Below are 17922 nucleotides of genomic sequence, written 5' to 3'. Positions count from 1 at the left end.
AGTGAAGTGAGAAAGGAAAAACCTCACCAGTGAATTCATGGAAGGTTATCAATAATTCTTAATTGTTGATTTTTTTAAAATAAAATAAGGTAAATTTGTATCTATTATAATCACTTGGCAACTTTTATATTAACTACAGATTGCAAAATAATAGAAAATTTTGGCCTTCATTTATTAGATATGTACCTAATTTAATAATTTCGAAAACCCTAATACCTAATGGAGAACTTCTCTGATTACAAAGATAGTTATTGTATATTATGTAGTATGTTATGTAGTGACGTAGTGAGTCATTGAATTACATCATTTATGCTACCTCTTCACAATGCCCCGAGTAAGGCGAATGTACACCGTCACCATTGTGAAGTGAGCAACATTCGAGTTGTGTAGCCCAAGACCGGCAAATGTTTGTCACACTTCGGCACCTTATCGATGTTTTTGCACGCATCAAAGAACGAATTTGTTGTTTGCTTCCATTGGATGGCTCAGAATATTATAAAACAATACACGATGCATGGCAGAGTTCTGTCACGAATATCATCTGTAAGGGATCTTGGCATTACGTTTGAGAGTAAACTGACATTTATTAGCCATATAGTTACCATTTGTAACAAAGCGCTTAAAATGTTGGGCTTCGTCATGCGTACTTCCCGGGTTTTTTCAGATGTTACGGTATTAAAACTTTTATTTAATTCTTTAGTTCGAAGCAGACTTGAGAGTAGGTCTATTTTTTGGGCACCGCACCAGTTGAAGTATGGCCTTATGGTGGAGAGGGTACAGAAGAAATTCTTGAGACTCCTTTACTTGAGGTTGTATGGATACTATCCGTGGCTTTATCCAACTGACTTTTTCTTAGGCATGCTTACATACTGCAGTCTGCAATTTAGAAGAAATCTTTATTTAGCTACGTATTTTTTTCGACTTATACAAGGTATAAATGAGAACTCTGCCATTCTGGGCAGTGTTGACCTGTGTGTCCCTGATAACTATCTTAGAAATAGAGACCATCAGTTGTTTATTCTGCCAAGGTGCAGAATCAACCTGCCACTGGTAATGCCAATTGGGAGAGTGATAACTATGTTCAACGAAATTGCTTCGGGTGTTGATATATTCCACCTACGTGAGAATGAGTTTAGGTGGATGTTGTTTTATAAATTCTTAAAATAGGGTCTGCTTAACTCATCCGGCGTACTTCCTTGTACCTATCTAATTCATCTACTGATATATCTCTTTTTTTTATGTAATACTGTTATATTTATATATCTTTGTTTCTAAATGTCATGTTGTGAACGTCTTAAACTTATAATTTGTAATGTCCACAATATGTTAAAAAAATAAATGAATTGAATTGAAATTGAAATAATTCAGTTCGTACTTGAAATTTGTCAAGTTTTATTTTGGATTTCATATGAGTTATTAAGATATGAATATAGGGTTACATACCAGATGTTCTGAAGTTAATGTAGGACAAAATGAAAAAAAAGTCGATTATAGGACACTCTTTTTATAGAATATAATATATGACAAGTTAAACGTGTCGGTCTCTATATGTACACATGTACAAAGAGCAGCGCTCGAAATGGAAAAGTTTACGAACCGGAGCGCTCCACAAATAAAAAAGATATCTACATAGTCATCAAATCGTATGTGTATTTTATAAGAGTAAGTGTGTCAGATTTTCTATTCTATGGCCTATTTAGCTCAGACGGTCAACATATTTTTTCCGCGAGACAGAGCGATAATTTTACAAATTTCACGAGCCGGAACGGCGCTCCGGTGCGTTCGGTTCCATTTCGAGCCCTGACAAAGAGGGAGCCTTATATAGTACAAATTACATAATTGGTTATGTGTGATTATTTTAGATACATCGGGGGTGTGTTATCCCTAATTTTAAATGAAAACAGATAAGTTACAATGTCGACTTCATAAAGCATAAATTCTAGATATTATGTTGGTAACAAAATGTAAAAGAGATAAGATGCAATAAGTATTTGGAGAATATTCTAGAGAGAATATTAACCAAATGAACAGTTACAACGGATGTGTGGTAGATAAGCAAATTAAGGGAATAACACCCTTGTTATTGAATGTGGTATAAAATTCTAGACATGGGGGTAGATAATAATAATATTATGAACAAGTTTAACATAACATTGAGATAATACGAGGAATTAAAATTCAAGTTACTAACAGTGTATAATATAGGTGTAGAGTGGTGGTGTCCATATTATATTCTAACTAAGAAGCAGACATGGGATAAGAAGAAGAATTATTTAACGAGTAATGAATAATAATTAAATACAATATTCAAAGATGACCAAAACAATTCAACTTCCTCAGTCCTTAGAATGCACTATTATGTTAGTCCTATTTCTATAAGATGGTGTACACGTCATCACAGTTCTTTTATGAACTAGTGGAACTAAATTCCTAAATTCCATCCGCTTCAGCATCTTAACACTGCATTACGTCTGCCCCCCGCCAACTCCATCGTCAATGCGATGCTAGCGATGAGGTGTACGCCAGCTTATAGAAATCGGAGTCTATATGAATACGTGTATTAATTAAGGCGCTAAGTACCAAAATAATAAAAACTGACATTTTATAGAAAAATGTTCTACATACCAACGCCAATCACTTCAACTATAGTCTAAGTGCCTCAAGCAAGTCAAAAAAATACAGCAAAATAATTAAACCTGTCGACGTTGTTAGTCCGTTGGCGTGTTTTATTTATAATGGTGTAAGTGGCACTGCAGTGGTAAACGGCATTCAATATTAAATACCTGACTATGGTGTGTTGACACTTGCGAGTTCTTAATACCTAAAATTATAGAAGCTGCCGTGATTGCTTCACACTGTAAAACTACATTTTTCAAAAGGTCTGCTTCATAAAATTTTACTGCAATGACTCGGTATTTTGTAACTACAGGCAATACTACTTTTTGGTACTTAGAGCCTTATTTAATACACGTATTCATATGGTGTTATAGTGGAACAATATAACCTTGCGATTTCTTCTAGTGCAGACGAATTTCATTATTGTTACCGATACTATTTCTGACCGCTCTTACATGAAGCCTATTGCAAAGTAAACGTCTCAGTTATCGTTACATCAGTTATCGTTACATCAGTTATGATACATAGAGTTTATCTGGCTAAAAGATACGTTTAAGTGTATCACCTGTTTTATATAATTTATTTTTAAAAAATGGCAATGTACCAGTGATCAAACCTTCATAATCATAACCCGTTTATCAACATACTTAGATACCAGTAATCGCAGGCGCATACACAAGGAAGGATTCGGGGCCAACGCACACTAAGGATATTAATAATTATGACCGTTAAGCCACGCGCAATTGATGACCACTTCCGAATGCGACAGTAAGTGAACACCCTTAGTTATACCTGCAGGTCAGGTGTTTATTGCTACACTAAAATTGTGAAGTATCTGGGTATGGGGAATGTACATAGAAAGTGCGGTATTTCGCAGTTGAAGCGACGAGAAGTCTAACAGTCAGGGTAAATGTGGAAGTCAGTGAGGAATGTGATATTTTGTTACCCCCACCCCCTACACTGCCTTAAAATTTTATAAAAAATATGGACATCTTTTTAAATGGACCTTCAACCATTTTCGTTAGTAGTCGACATGCTAAAATTTGAGGTATGAAAACTCTTATTAATTAAATCAAAAGTTAAATCTTCTCTAATGTAGTCACGAATCAACAAAAACAAGTTAAAGTTATATCTGGTGTTCACAATGTTTTAGAAAGCATTGTTGTTTGCACAATTATTATCAATTGTTGTTGGTTACAATTATTATCAATTGAGAATATTTTGTTTAAAGCAAATGAAACTTGTGTTGATTAATTTCGTGAATTTGGATTAAGTCTATATAAACAGATATTTACCATATTATACGATAGGCTTTAAGGGGGGACATGCTCAGCATACGTCAAAATGGAGCTTTTATGCTATTTTCAAAGCATGATCCTGGAAATTCCTTAAACGTTGTAGATAATCTATTTACATAATTTTGAAGCCTTATTATCCTTTATATTTATTTTAAACATTTGATGACTGCATACAGTATTTTTATTACATAAAATAGTATTCTTTTAAACCTCTCGCTCTAATGTTACAGAATATAGTCATATTTCAGTGCGTCCATGTGAAGTGGTGTTAAGATTTTTTATATCTATTAATTTTTAAAAGCATTTATAAAACTATTAGTAAAATTTATGTCGACATTATTATAGTGAAATATTTACAATAAAAAATTATATTGATAATCTCTGTGATCCCAAATTTGACAAGAATTAGGCATTTTATTATTCAAAAAATGGGCAAGATTTACACATTTAAAGATACTTTTAAAGATACTGATTACAAGCTATGTCTTTGACCATTCAAATGTGATAAACAATCTACGAATAATGTTTGCTTTATAATAATTAATGACCTAAGAATAAGGTATTATTTTTTTGAAATACGCCATTTCTATTGGCATTTCCCAGTGGCTAAGCTACAACATACGGCCGTAGCCATAAATTGACATACGATAAATGAAGTAGGGAGTAAGATCATAGTAACGCGCGTGTTTGAACAGCCATTTTGACGTACGCTGAGCATGTGGGCCGTTAAGCTAATTTTAAAGTATGCAGGCAATGATATTTTATATTGCTAAGGCATAGTTGAGTCCAAACGGAACGTGGACTCTTATGATTTTAACTTGTAAATGTAAATCTATGAACACAGTGAAAAATTTCAAACGTCATATTATTTAGAATGCTATAGAATTTGCTTTACCCTATATTATAACTTCCAAATTATATTGTAACATGAAATTATTCTGTCATTATAGATATCTTGCACCTGTCATTAAATTTACTGTTGAATAATAATTATATTCAATGTCACGATAATTTGAAAGGATGAAACGCCTTCTTCAGTAGATCATTGCAGTGTACAAGTGCCTACATTGTAAAATTATATTCTTAAAGTCAAAAACATGCAGTTTGTTGGCATTCTACAGAACGTCTTTGTTTAGAGTTATCTTGTAAAATTATTGTCTCTAAGGGAATGAAAATAAAGAGTAGCTAGTCATTGCAAAATAATACACAATCACTAAGAGTAATGAACCCATAATCACTCGTGGATAAATGAATTAATAGCAATAGAAAATGCATTAATGCACACAACATTATGATAATGCGGTATACAGATAGAATAAACATGAGGGCTGCAAAAATACTTAATAATAACTGACATATTTCACATTTAATCTGCACTTAGTTCATTTAGTGCAACTTTATTAATCTTATTTACTACTAGCGATATCGACCAGCAGTGATTGATTTTTTTTAATGCATACGACGCTCGATTCATCACAGATTCAATAATAAAATTATACCGGAATCTTAAAAGATGCGTATTTCTCATAAATTTTGTATAAAAGATTAAAGCATAACACAAAATCCCTGATACTAAGGGGGCTACTACTCAAACAGATGCGTACTCGAAAATAAAAATTAAACCACTAATATTATGTGTCTCATTGTCATCCTCAATGATGTGATTCATGGTTTTTATTTGATTTTTGGGGGCCTCAAAATCAGTTAGTTCGTCAGTCACTTACGTCTCTAAGCCAGCAATTTCGTCCACGTGAACTATGGATAGAAAAGGTGGATAGATCATACAGAATAAAAAATATCCCTGATTTGATTTGAATGTAATTTATCCAGAGCGTTGGAGCGGAGCTTGGAACAGGAGCACGGAATAATAGGGTTTTACCCGGAGCACCGAAAATTTGTAGTGTTCCACTGTTCCAGATGATATTTTTTATTATTAAATTTTTGTCCTAAAATCCAATGAAAATATTGTATTTGACACTTTGTAACACTAGAATTATTTGACATACGGCAGCACTGCGGAGTGATAAATAACATCACTTTTTTGACAGAAGATGCAGATAGTAAAAGACGATTTGCTGTCGGAATTTTGTTTAATAGAATTAATAATGAAAAGGATGAATAATAAACCTTACTCCAAAACTACTATTTTTTTACATTTGTATCCATAAAATACCCATTAAAACTTTTTACCCGTTGCGGAGCAGACCCTGGAGCGGAACAACTCAAAAAAGGGTCCGTTCCAACCCTCCGAATTTATCCACCTTTACAGACAACAGCTAGATCTAGACCCCTTTATCCAGCCGTTCCATTTCTATGAATATATCTAGACAATACTTCTAGACACTAAATGTAAACTAAACATTCTTTTTTATGGTCATTTTTGTGCTAAAACAAATATTGATTGTAATGATTTCTTTTTTGAGTGCAAGCATAGAGTTTATTAGTATTGTCTTTTAAACTTTACTGTAAAGATTTGATCGAAAAAATGAAAAAAAAATTACACAGAAAGACGTGTTGCCACTTTTGTGAAATTGCTTCAACTGCGTAATTATGCAATCATTTGGCGAAGAAGAAAAAATTACTTCTTGTAATATTTGAACTATTAATAATATCTCAGAGAATGAAATGATTGAAAGCTATAAAATAGTTATTTATTGTTACGATAAAGTGAGTCTAAAAAACACTTTCCACTTTTATTTTCTTCAATATTTGATGCAAACTTTTGATATTTCGTTTGAAAAACCTTTAAACATTTTTGATGACTAATGAATATTCATATTTTCTTCTATTCATTAGATGTTTGCTATGTTAAAAAGTGTCTCGAAACCTAGAGAATTTTTTGCGTTTCACTGAAGTTTCCACTTTTAAATGAAAGTATAAATTGCATTAGGTTGATTTTTTCAATGATAAACTCATGTCAGTAAACGTTTTGTGAAAACGACTCGTTGGCAAAGACATTATTTATATGAATTTGTATTCAAGACGTTTTCCGCAACAATGTACTTTTTCCAATTTAGACATTCATATCAATAATTTATTGTTTCATACATTGATATGATAACAATGCTCATGTCACTCACGACCCTCACGTGTGCTTCTTTAGAGCACACAATTAGTAATGATAATTCGGTTGAAGGTCATTTTAATTATCATTAAGTAGGTAACCATGTTTAGGATTTTTTTTTATAAATAACAGAATACCGCACACAAATGAAAATTGTTTGATAGCATCCGTATGATTTTGTCTGACACAATGTATTGAAGTTAGGTTGTACTCAAGGCCTGAACAAAAACGAACCATAATTGCGAGTGAGTAAGCGTTCGGCACTCTTATATCTCCGCACTATGCATTAGAGTAAGATAGAATTTCTATGGCTGAATTAAATATTTTTTATAAACGTAGCCGGTAAATATGGATTTGACTGATTAAATTCATTTAAAAACTGCGAGCACGTGTTGCTGAAATTTATTGTTTTTGTGTTAAATATAATGTTAGTGGTCGAATTTGGTAGCCGTATTGAGAAGCAATACGACAGTATAACGTTTCATAGTTAAGTTGATAATAATAAAATCGAGGTTCTACTGTACGTTTTACACAAGAAACACGGCTTCATTTTCCCGAGCAATAGGCGTTCCCTATATATCATTACTTTGAGGTTGTATTTCACAAAAATGAATCCGAGAGAGATATTTAATTTAAATTGGATGTTTATAAAAATAATATTATTAACCTTATCACTGCAAGCCGATTTTTGAAATAAAATAAATCCCTCAAAAAATATGTAATAAGTACAGAATGAGAAATATTTGTGAAAATTTACCAAATTAATATGTTTCTCGAGTTTATTGTGAATATTTTCACAATAAAATGATAAATATTGTTTAGAAAATATAGAAAAACCGTTTATTCAGAAGTTATGACGTTTACAAGAATGCACGAGTTAACTGGTCAATGGGCTGACGTGACATTATATGCTTTGATAAGTTCTGGCAGTGAAAACTTGTGTGAAATGAAAAAAATCATTGGGATTCTAGTCAGCTTTTCACATAGCAAACATCCGATGACTAAAACAAAAAATATGTATATTTTGAAAGATGGATTTCGGTTATTAAATATTTTTTCAAATTTTCGTTTAGTTATCAAAATATATTTAGATGTTATTTGAAAGCTATGTCAAGCAATATATTGAAAGTTTGCATCAAAATATATATATTTTATACCCACTATTTCATAAAATATTCAATGAATAAACAAGATTTGAGAATGTAACATTCAATATACTGAATATACATAATTTTAAAACAACTCATACATATATACACACTAGAAAAAATCATTTTGTAGAAAAAAATATGACACCAGACGGGACTTGAACCTGTATCAGCTGGATTCGCGCCAGTATGCTTTTCCAATTAAGCTACGGGCATCTTATTGAATTACTACGATTTTCACTAGTAGTTGTTACATGAAATGCTTATCAAATTGCGTTATAATGTTTAGCATGTTAAATTAAAGTAGGTAAATTAATTCCTTAACGGCCCACGTGCTCGTCGACGATCAAAATTGAGTTTTTATTGTATTTTCAAACCATGATCCTGGATACTCCTTGGACGTTGTAGATAATCTATTTATATAATTTTGAAGCCTTATTATCCTTTATAGTTATTTTAAACATTTGATGACTGCATAAAGTATTTTTGTTACATAAAATAGTATTCTTTTAAACCTCTCGCTCTAATGTTTTAGAATATAGTCATATTTCGGTACATAACTGTGCAGTGGTGTTAAGATTTTTTACGTTTATTAATTTTTAAACGCATTTATGAAATCATTAGTATAATTTATTACAAGATAATTTTTGTAAAATATTCACGATAAAAAATTATATTGATAATCTCTGTGATCCCAAATTTGACAAGAATTAGGCATTTTATTATTCAAAAAATCGGCAAGATTAACACATTTGAAGATGATTCTAAAGATACTTATTATAAGCTATGTCTTTGACCATTCAAGTGTGATAAACATCTTATGAATAATGATTGCTTTATAATAATTATTGACCTAAGAATAAGGTAGTGTTTTTTTGAAATACGCCATTTCTTTTGTTATTCCCCAGTGGTTAAGCTACAACATACGGCCGTAGCCATAAATTGACAAACTATAATTGAAGTAGGGAGTAAAATGATATTGACGCGCATGTTTGAACATGTACCGTTTAAAAAAAAATTCGGTTAGGTTAGGCTTCAAATGTGTTAATCTTGCCGATTTTTTGAATAATAAAATGCCTAATTCTTGTCAAATTTGGAATCACAGAGATTATCAATATAATTTTTTATCGTGAATATTTTACAAAAATTATCTCGTAATAAATTATACTAATGGTTTCATAAATGCGTTTAAAAATTAATAAACGTAAAAAATCTTAACACCACTGCACAGTTATGTACCGAAATATGACTATATTCTTAAACATTAGAGCGAGAGGTTTAAAAGAATACTATTTTATGTAACAAAAATACGTAAATAATATATAAAATTAACAATTATAGTATGTTAGCGATACAGGCGAAAATTCCGTTATCTTCAAGGAATACAGTATCATAAATGTATATTCGCAATCCTTTATTAGTGTGAATGTGCTGCCTACCAGAGGCACGTTCTAGAAAAATCTACTTCTTCTTTGTCCATATCCGCCCCTTAACTGGAGCATATGGATACCACGCGGCGCCTCCAAGAATCCCTGTTGCTCGCCAGTCTTCTTGCTTCGTTCCAGGTCAAACCAGCATCCCGTAGCTCCGCCGTATACACTCTGTAGGTTGTATATAGCGGCCTTCCAGGTCGCCGGAATCCGGTTGGCTTGAAGAACAGGCAAGCCAGGGTAGAAAAATACAAAGCTTTTATTTTGAGACAAGTAATAGATAATTTTTTATAAGTGTTTTAAATAATCAATGCGTATCTAAAAACGTTAAAAAAAAATTCTATTTAAAGACAAAGATAATCACACAATTTCAAAAAACCTTATAAAATGGGAATTCGTTAAAGGATCCCATCTTTTTATTACATACCAATCATTTTATGATATGGTCACAATATTGACGCTCAATTTGATATAAATAAAGTGAATTTCAAGCTACACATTTTTTTTTTAAATAGAAATTGATGCTATTTCATAAGATATGATTAGTCCTTTATTGTTCTAACTTTAAATCTTCATAAAAATATCAGTGACGGTATTAATCTTTTGAAATGTTTTCCAAGTTCTTGAAAGTACGATGTCTTTATTAATTTTGTCGGGATGTTTCTTCAAAAAATCTTCATTTAACCTCGATGGCTTCATTGCCTCATTAGAAAATACATGTTGACAGAGTAAATATATTAGCAATTGTTAATTTGTAGAAGAAGGAACAAAACCAAATTGACGACACTTCTTCTGTTTTCCTGACATCTTTAAATAAGGGCCAATTTATATTAAACTGATTTTAATACAGAAGAACTCAGATACACTGACGTAAATAAATCATCGCGCCCGTTTCATAAGGACAAGGGTCATCCGTCACTCGGATTTCAGCAGCGTCCCCCAAATGCTAAAAATATAAAACTATATTTAAAACTCCCACAGGGGGGCGTTTATACCGCCGTAAAGAAACACTAGTTTAAATAATCGTTAAGTAAAGAGTTTGCACTACTGACTTACGATCACCACAGTCAGTCGTAGAATATTAAAATTATTGATCTTGCCTTATATACTTACAACAATGAAACTAATAAGTTAGAAATACCTGTTGTGTATGTAAAATGGAAATAAACAGTAACCCCAAAGGTCAAAATAGTGTTTATCGATTAACACCGTATTTTGAACAAGTATGTAGTATATAATTATACAGAATATTAAATAATAATATATACATTGTTTACACTGAAACCTACAAGACGAAAATTTTATAATTTCAAAAAAAAAAAACATTTATAATCAATTAATTGGGTAACTAAATTAGTAAGCAACGCTTATTGAATATCTCTTGAATATCTCCATATCATTACTTCTCTTTATGGCAATTTACGTAGTAAAGTTTCTTTTAATGAAATTTCTTGGTATATTGACCTCTATAGAGGTCAATTAGTGGTTTTTATAGGAGTATAAGTAGGTATGCAGTTTTAATTGTTTTTTATGAATTTCTAATCTACAAATATGTTAAGTACCTAATCATTAGTATATTTGAGGTGCTGACGGTTGAACGATTACATGTGCTTCGGTGACCAAGTTCAAAGTAAAATTATGGTTTTGCAAACTCTATTTACAACATTTAGTAAATGAGGGTTTCGATCCTTTATTATTATTCCATTAAAATAATTTGATATTTTTCTTTATGTTTTTAAAACATTCAAATAATATTATTATATGGTTGCTATGAAAATAATAATGACATTTTATACACCACGTCCATGGGATAATAAAATGCTTATATCTTTTCAAACAACGCCACTACATGTTTGAATCTTATTTCACGCATAATAAGATAAGTGGTGATCTGAAAACTGCTTCTAACTCATTTTTAATTACACATTACTTGTACTAATAATCCTCATCATCTCAAATGTTATTTAAATGTTAAAAGAAAAGGAAAGTACATATTTATTCGTCCGTAGAAAGGAAAAAGGACATAATCCACACAATCAAATTTTACAGGAGGCACAAAAACGTTTTGTTATGGTTTTCGGTTAAGGTTATAATACAAAATAGACATAACCGTGAAGTGCATGATAATTAATAATTTGGTTTTTATATGCCTAATGTGATATTACGAGGGTGGGTCAATAATTCCTTAGAAAAAGCATTAAAACAGTTTTTATTTTTGTATTTTTTTTTTATTTCTCAACATAATCTCCTTGGAGCTCAATACACTTGGTTAGACGTTTCTCAATTTTTTTTAAACCGTCAGAAAAATAAGTTTTCGGAAGGTCCTCAAAATAAGCATTTGTCCGATCGATGACTTCTTCTTTTGAAAAAAAACGTTGTCCACTTAGCCATTTTTTTAAGTTTGGGAAAAGGAAAAAGTCACTGGGGGCTAAATCTGGCGAATACGGTGGGTGGTCGACCAATTCGAACTTCAATTCTTCAATTTTAGCCATTGATCGTAAACATGTGTGAACACGGGCATTGTCCTGATGAAAGAGGATTTTTTTCCTGTTTAAATGAGGCCGTTTTTCTTCAATTTTGTTTTTTAGCTGGTCCAATAAAGATGCATAATAATCCCCTGTTATTGTTTTTCCTTTTCCAAATAGTCAATGAAAATAATTCCACGTGCATCCCAAAATACAGTAGCCATAACCTTACCAGCTGATTTTACGGTTTTCGCCTTCTTTGGACATGGTTCGCCTTTCGCAATCCACTGCTTTGACTGTTCTTTCGTCTCGGGAGTGTAGTGGTGTATCCATGTTTCATTTACAGTCACAAAGCGACGAAAAAAATCATCCGGATTGCGTTGAAGGGGGGACAACAAGGCTTTAGAGGCCACCACCCTATTGCGTTTATTGTCGACTGTGAGCAAACGCGGCACCCATTTTGCAGAAATTTTTTTCATGCCCAATTTGTCATGTAAAATAGAAATGACGCTACCTTTTGAGATCCCTGTAACCTCAATTATCTCACTCAACTTTAATCTTCGGTCACTTAACACCATATCGTGGATTTTATTGATCATTTCTGGTGTAGTCACCTCTACAGGACGTCCTGAGCGTGGTTCATCCTTTGTTGATGTACGACCACGTTTAAATTCATTTAACCAGTTATAAATAGTTGCAAGTGAAGGAGCAGATATGCCGTGAACTAAATCCAACTCATTTTTTATTTCCTTTGCTGTTAACCCTTTTATATTAAAATGTTTAATAACAGCTCTAAACTCAATTTTCTCCATTTTCCATTTTTCCATTTTCCACAAGCAAAATTTTTTTTTAAATGTACGAGAAACACACAACAACCCGACCAATCTGATTGAAACTTCGCAGCATACTGAATCGGTAGTGCCGCTGCATGAAAACAAACCGCTTACAGTACTAGTCGCGCCACCTGTCGGCTTTTCTAAGGACTTATTGACCCACCCTCGTAATTAAAGAAAAACCAACAAAAATGATCGTTAAGTCGTTTTTCCCACTTCATTTCTTTTTAAATTGCCAGCTAAATTTAGATAGTAAATCAATGTTTGCAACTTACATCCTTTGGACATAACGTGTATTTAGTCTTGTACAACGTTAATATCCGATAAAACCTATTTTGAAAAAACTGAGTGTTACATCTTTTTTCGATATGTAGAGATGTCAATAAAAACATGACATGCAGTATCTAGTTAATTATTAAAATCATGGTAGTATTAATATTTTTCAGGTGTTGTTTTTGGCGGTAGATAATATTAAATCATAATTGTCCGAGAATAAATGAGGCGCCCAGTATCAAAGTGGGTCAAAGGCACTTTTCAGCGTTATTTACATTTTAATACCAAAAAATTCTTTATATCAATATCTCTACCATTCTTACATGTGCATCAAAAACGGCAGAACCTATGCTAAATCGACTTTTAAAATGTAAATGAATATCAAAAACGGCCAAACTAGTATAGAACTAAAATAGTCAGCATCAAAAGTGGCCGAGAACATATTTTAGATGTCAATTAAATTTACTATTTAAAAGTATTCAGGAAAGGTTACAGTATACATATTAGGAAAAATATAATACTTAAATATACATTGTCAAAAGCATAACTACAGTTTTTCGCCCTACCTGTAAAAAACATCAAGGTACCTTTGGCCCACTTTGTTACTGGGCGCCTCAAATAGTGAAGGTTTTAAATCAAACTACAGGGTTGTGTATAACAAATCTTTTATTATAAAAAGAAGAATCGTAACTAGACAAAGCTTAGAGCTTACAGTATAATATTATTATTAAAATATGATTATCACATTAATTGATAATATGCATTGTAGTAACGTACATCCAATGTACAGAATGATTGAGCATTACATCTTTTCGGTCCTAAACATACAACATATTAATTGCATATAATATGTAAGACATTGCACATAATAATTTCTCAAATACATAATATACATTCAACATTGACTTGTACTATAATGAACGCTGCATCTGAAAAATAAATGCGCTTTCATTTTTCAACCCTGCTCATACAAATTTCATTTCATTGACAGCAGGTTATTCAAACAGGAGACGGCAGTTTAGCTTGTAATTCTATTCCCAGATATTAAAATATTATAATATGTGATGCAGGACCCATTATATTATAAGATAATGACATTCATAGACACAAACACATATATCACTACACATTGAATTATAAAATAATAAATAAATACTTATTGAATTTCCATTTTTAACATAGTACTTAAACACAGACACCAGGAAAAAAATTATTGCAAAAGAAGAGTCAAGTATTGTAAATATAATAGATAAAAGTATACTTAATGATGTCATAATACATCGGCTTAGAACCCAATAGAGGTTGAAAGAAAAATAGCCAGTATTGATGTAATATTAAAATTTACTTTCTTAGGTAAGTAAACATATACCTATGTCGAATGTAAAATGAATATTTTTTAATGTAAAATAATAACCTACCCTATTTTAGAATATTAATTTCAGCACTTACTGTGCCACTTGTAGGAACCGGAATACTTGAAGTTATTCGCCATGAGTTTGTCATCGGCTTCTTTGGGCCCCCGTGTTCCGTACAGGTATGGGACGGGAACCACCCGCTCACGTTCGAGACGCTGCAAGAGAGGAGTGAAGATCCTCCACGCCTCGCGGAGTTCGTCGCTGCGAACAAAGTTCATCTGCGATCCGGTGAAGACGTCTTGGATCAGTCTCTCATATGCGTCCGGCATCTCCACTTCTTTGTATCTGGAACTGTACGTAAGATCGAGTTCAGTCTCGACTACATCGAACGACCTGCCGGGCTTCTTACACATCATCTTTAAGTAGAGCGCCTCGCCGGGTTGAACGCGGATAACGAACTCGTTGCGCTTGGTGTTGCCGCTGAATATGTCTCCCGCCACGTCGTGATACTGAATCCGGACCTCGGCTTTTCTTTCATTGAGAGCTTTGCCGCAGCGCAAAATGAAAGGTATCCCGTCCCAGCGTTCGTTGTGGATCTGAAGCGTCGCCATGGCGTAGGTGGGAGTCACGGAATCTTTTGGGACGGTCGGATCATCGAGATATCCGAGAGCAGAGTCGCCTTGTCCTTCAGGATTTCCGACATATTGCCCAACCACTACATTTTCCAATTCGATAGGATTGATACACCTGAGAACTTTCACTTTTTCGTCCCTGATGTCGTCCGGATCGATGGATGTCGGTTTTTCCATCGCAACTAAACAGAGAATCTGGAGTATGTGATTCTGCATCACATCTCTTATTATGCCAAAGTCATCGAAGTATCCGCCGCGCCCCTGCGTTCCGAACGGTTCTTTAAAAGTTATGAGGACGGAAGCGATGTTTTCTCTGTTCCACGAGGGGCTAAATATCCTGTTACCGAACCGTATTGTCATCAAATTTTGCACCATCTCCTTGCCGAGATAGTGATCGATTCTGTACATCTGATCTTCACGGAATAGCCCCGCGAGGTGATCACTCAGTTTCTGCGAGCTCTCGGCGTCTCTTCCGAATGGTTTTTCGATGATGACCCTTGTCCATCCCTTTTTTCCCATGCAAGAGTTCTTAATGTTGATCGTGGCTTTTTCAAATACAGAAGGCGGCAGGGCAAGATAGAAGAGACGGTTTGCCGAAGCGCTGTATTCATTGTTGACGATGTGTTCGTTCAGTCGTTCGAAGTCACTCAATTTGTCATACGCGCCGGCTACGTAAGTGTTTTTACTCCAAAATTCTTCAAACTTTTCTTCTTCGTGTGGATGCAGCTTTAAATGCACCCTGCATTTTTCTTTCAGTTCTGGAACGGTCAGCTGCGTTCTGGCGTATCCGACGAAAGTGATCTCTGGAGGCAGATGATTATCGCGATATAAATACCAGAGGGTCGGGTAAATCTTCTTCCTTGCCAAGTCCCCTGAGGCGCCGAGGACGACGAAAGTGTGCGCGCTCAGCGTATCGACGAGCGACGAAGATCGCGAATTCATTTTGCCGATTATTTAACCAACCTGTTCGTTCGCAGAGACAAATATCAACAACGGCGGTCGGCGGTGCACTGAAAGACGTTCGCGCTTCGCAGCGGGCATAGAAAATACTATACAACCTTGAAAGTTGTGATTCGACAAGACGCGGTCGCACTCTCACCCAGTGTCATTGAACGATTTGCCGGAGTCCCAGTATTTTACAACTTTAATGAGTCATATCATATCATTTTCATTGATCTCTTTTGGAGTCTTGATTAGCCATCACGTATGTTTTAATTTATAATTATAACTTATACGTTAAAAGTCTACGACCCGATCACCATAACACTATTTTGACAAGTGACAGTTCTACCCATGTTCTACCAATCACGGAAATACGTATAGTTGTGTACCGTAAAGTGGCACTGGCACTATGAACTTTACTGTTCGCACTTCGCGAAGCGATCGCCAAACAGTGAAATAAAGAATTATTCAAAGTTATAGAAAATGATATGTCGTTAAAATTATATTTTTTTTACTGGATGTAGGTACACAGAGAAGATAATAACCGATAAATCCAGTGTACATCGACTATTGGCCGTACTATTGAATTCCATAGCTATTTAATTTTATAATAATTTTATTATAATCAAATTGGTATGAAGGTAGGTACATAGTAAATAAAATAATGTGATTCACAATTAGGCACCGAAAATCGCGTTAGAAAAAAATCAGTTATCTTTATTATTCAAGGTGACCTAACCAGACTCTTTTAAAAATACGTATACCTAGGTAGGTAATAAATGACCCAGCAACCTTCACGCTGACGTATTATTTACCTGTAGAATATTGATCAGTGGCGTAGGTTGATTACGCTGAGTCCGATTATAAAACAATAATTTTATTATTCTGCAAAAAACATATACCTACCTACCTGAACTGTCATCAACAGGGAACTCAGAAATATCTGTTCTGTGGTCATCAATAATTTATTTAATGCCTAGGTACCTACCTATGTAGGATTGGCGGTGGTGACCAACCTCTAATACATTTGACATTAAATATCAAAAATGACGGATTTATAGGACGGCCTAGACTTATAGACGAGCTTAATTACAATTAAAATAAACTTTCCTTCTCAAATCTTGTGTAAGTACCTATATTAAGACTACTTATTAAGACAATATTATTTAAATACATTGTTAAATTGAATGATATACTTACTTAGTGTAATTATTATTATTATAATTTAATAAAATATAGGTACCTAGTAAGTACAATAATGTTATGGTCGACCTTGACAGTTGGAGAACATCATATAAATTTAGATTTTTGGTCTGCAAACGTTTGTCCAGACCTGGTTTGTGTTATCGGTATGTAGGCCTACCTACCTGCCGTTTTAATTAACTTATCGCGGTAGTCACGCCACTGGTTTATCTTGCAATAATGTGTTGGCTTCAGGCTATGGGTTATTTGGTTGGCCATTTATTATTGAATATGTAGACAACACAAGTTTCACTATGTACCTACATACTTACATATTAATAAATTACTAAATTATTTAAAATTTCTTATACACCATTGATTTATTTGTTTAGGACTTTAGGTATTCTCTAAAGATGCTTCCCAAACTATGTTCCTCCCCGGAACACTGATGTTCCGCTGAACGTGCCTAGTTAGGTGTTCCGCGAATTGATCAGAAAGGTACATACCCCCAAGTTTGTCAAAACAAGCTAGGTACTATTGCTTTACTTCCGTTTACTACGACATATTTATGCGAAGCAGGATTTTCTTACAATGCTGCAACAAAATATAAGAATTCAACTTTATAATATTGTGCCTGATATCAGGAAGATTTGCAATCCAAAGACACAAAATCATTGAAGTCAT

The 17922-nt window shown here is 33.5% G+C and overlaps 1 protein-coding gene across 1 annotated transcript; it reads right to left on the bottom strand.

The window, feature by feature from the left end:
* Window positions 1-11795: 11795 nt before the first annotated feature.
* Window positions 11796-16423, bottom strand: Zw (glucose-6-phosphate 1-dehydrogenase Zw). Its single transcript, XM_085956101.1, has one exon. The coding sequence runs from the start codon at window positions 16054-16056 to the stop codon at window positions 14566-14568; it is 1491 nt and encodes a 496-aa protein (XP_085812227.1). The 5' UTR covers window positions 16057-16423; the 3' UTR covers window positions 11796-14565.
* Between the last annotated feature and the right edge of the window lie 1499 nt (window positions 16424-17922).

Source organism: Rhyacophila brunnea, unplaced genomic scaffold (assembly GCF_057557595.1).
Source record: "Rhyacophila brunnea isolate RB1 unplaced genomic scaffold, BYU_Rbru_1.0 scaffold_5, whole genome shotgun sequence".
Taxonomy (NCBI): Eukaryota; Metazoa; Arthropoda; class Insecta; order Trichoptera; family Rhyacophilidae; genus Rhyacophila; species Rhyacophila brunnea.
Note: the sequence above shows the minus strand (reverse complement) of the source record. Positions and strands in the feature narration are given on the sequence as shown.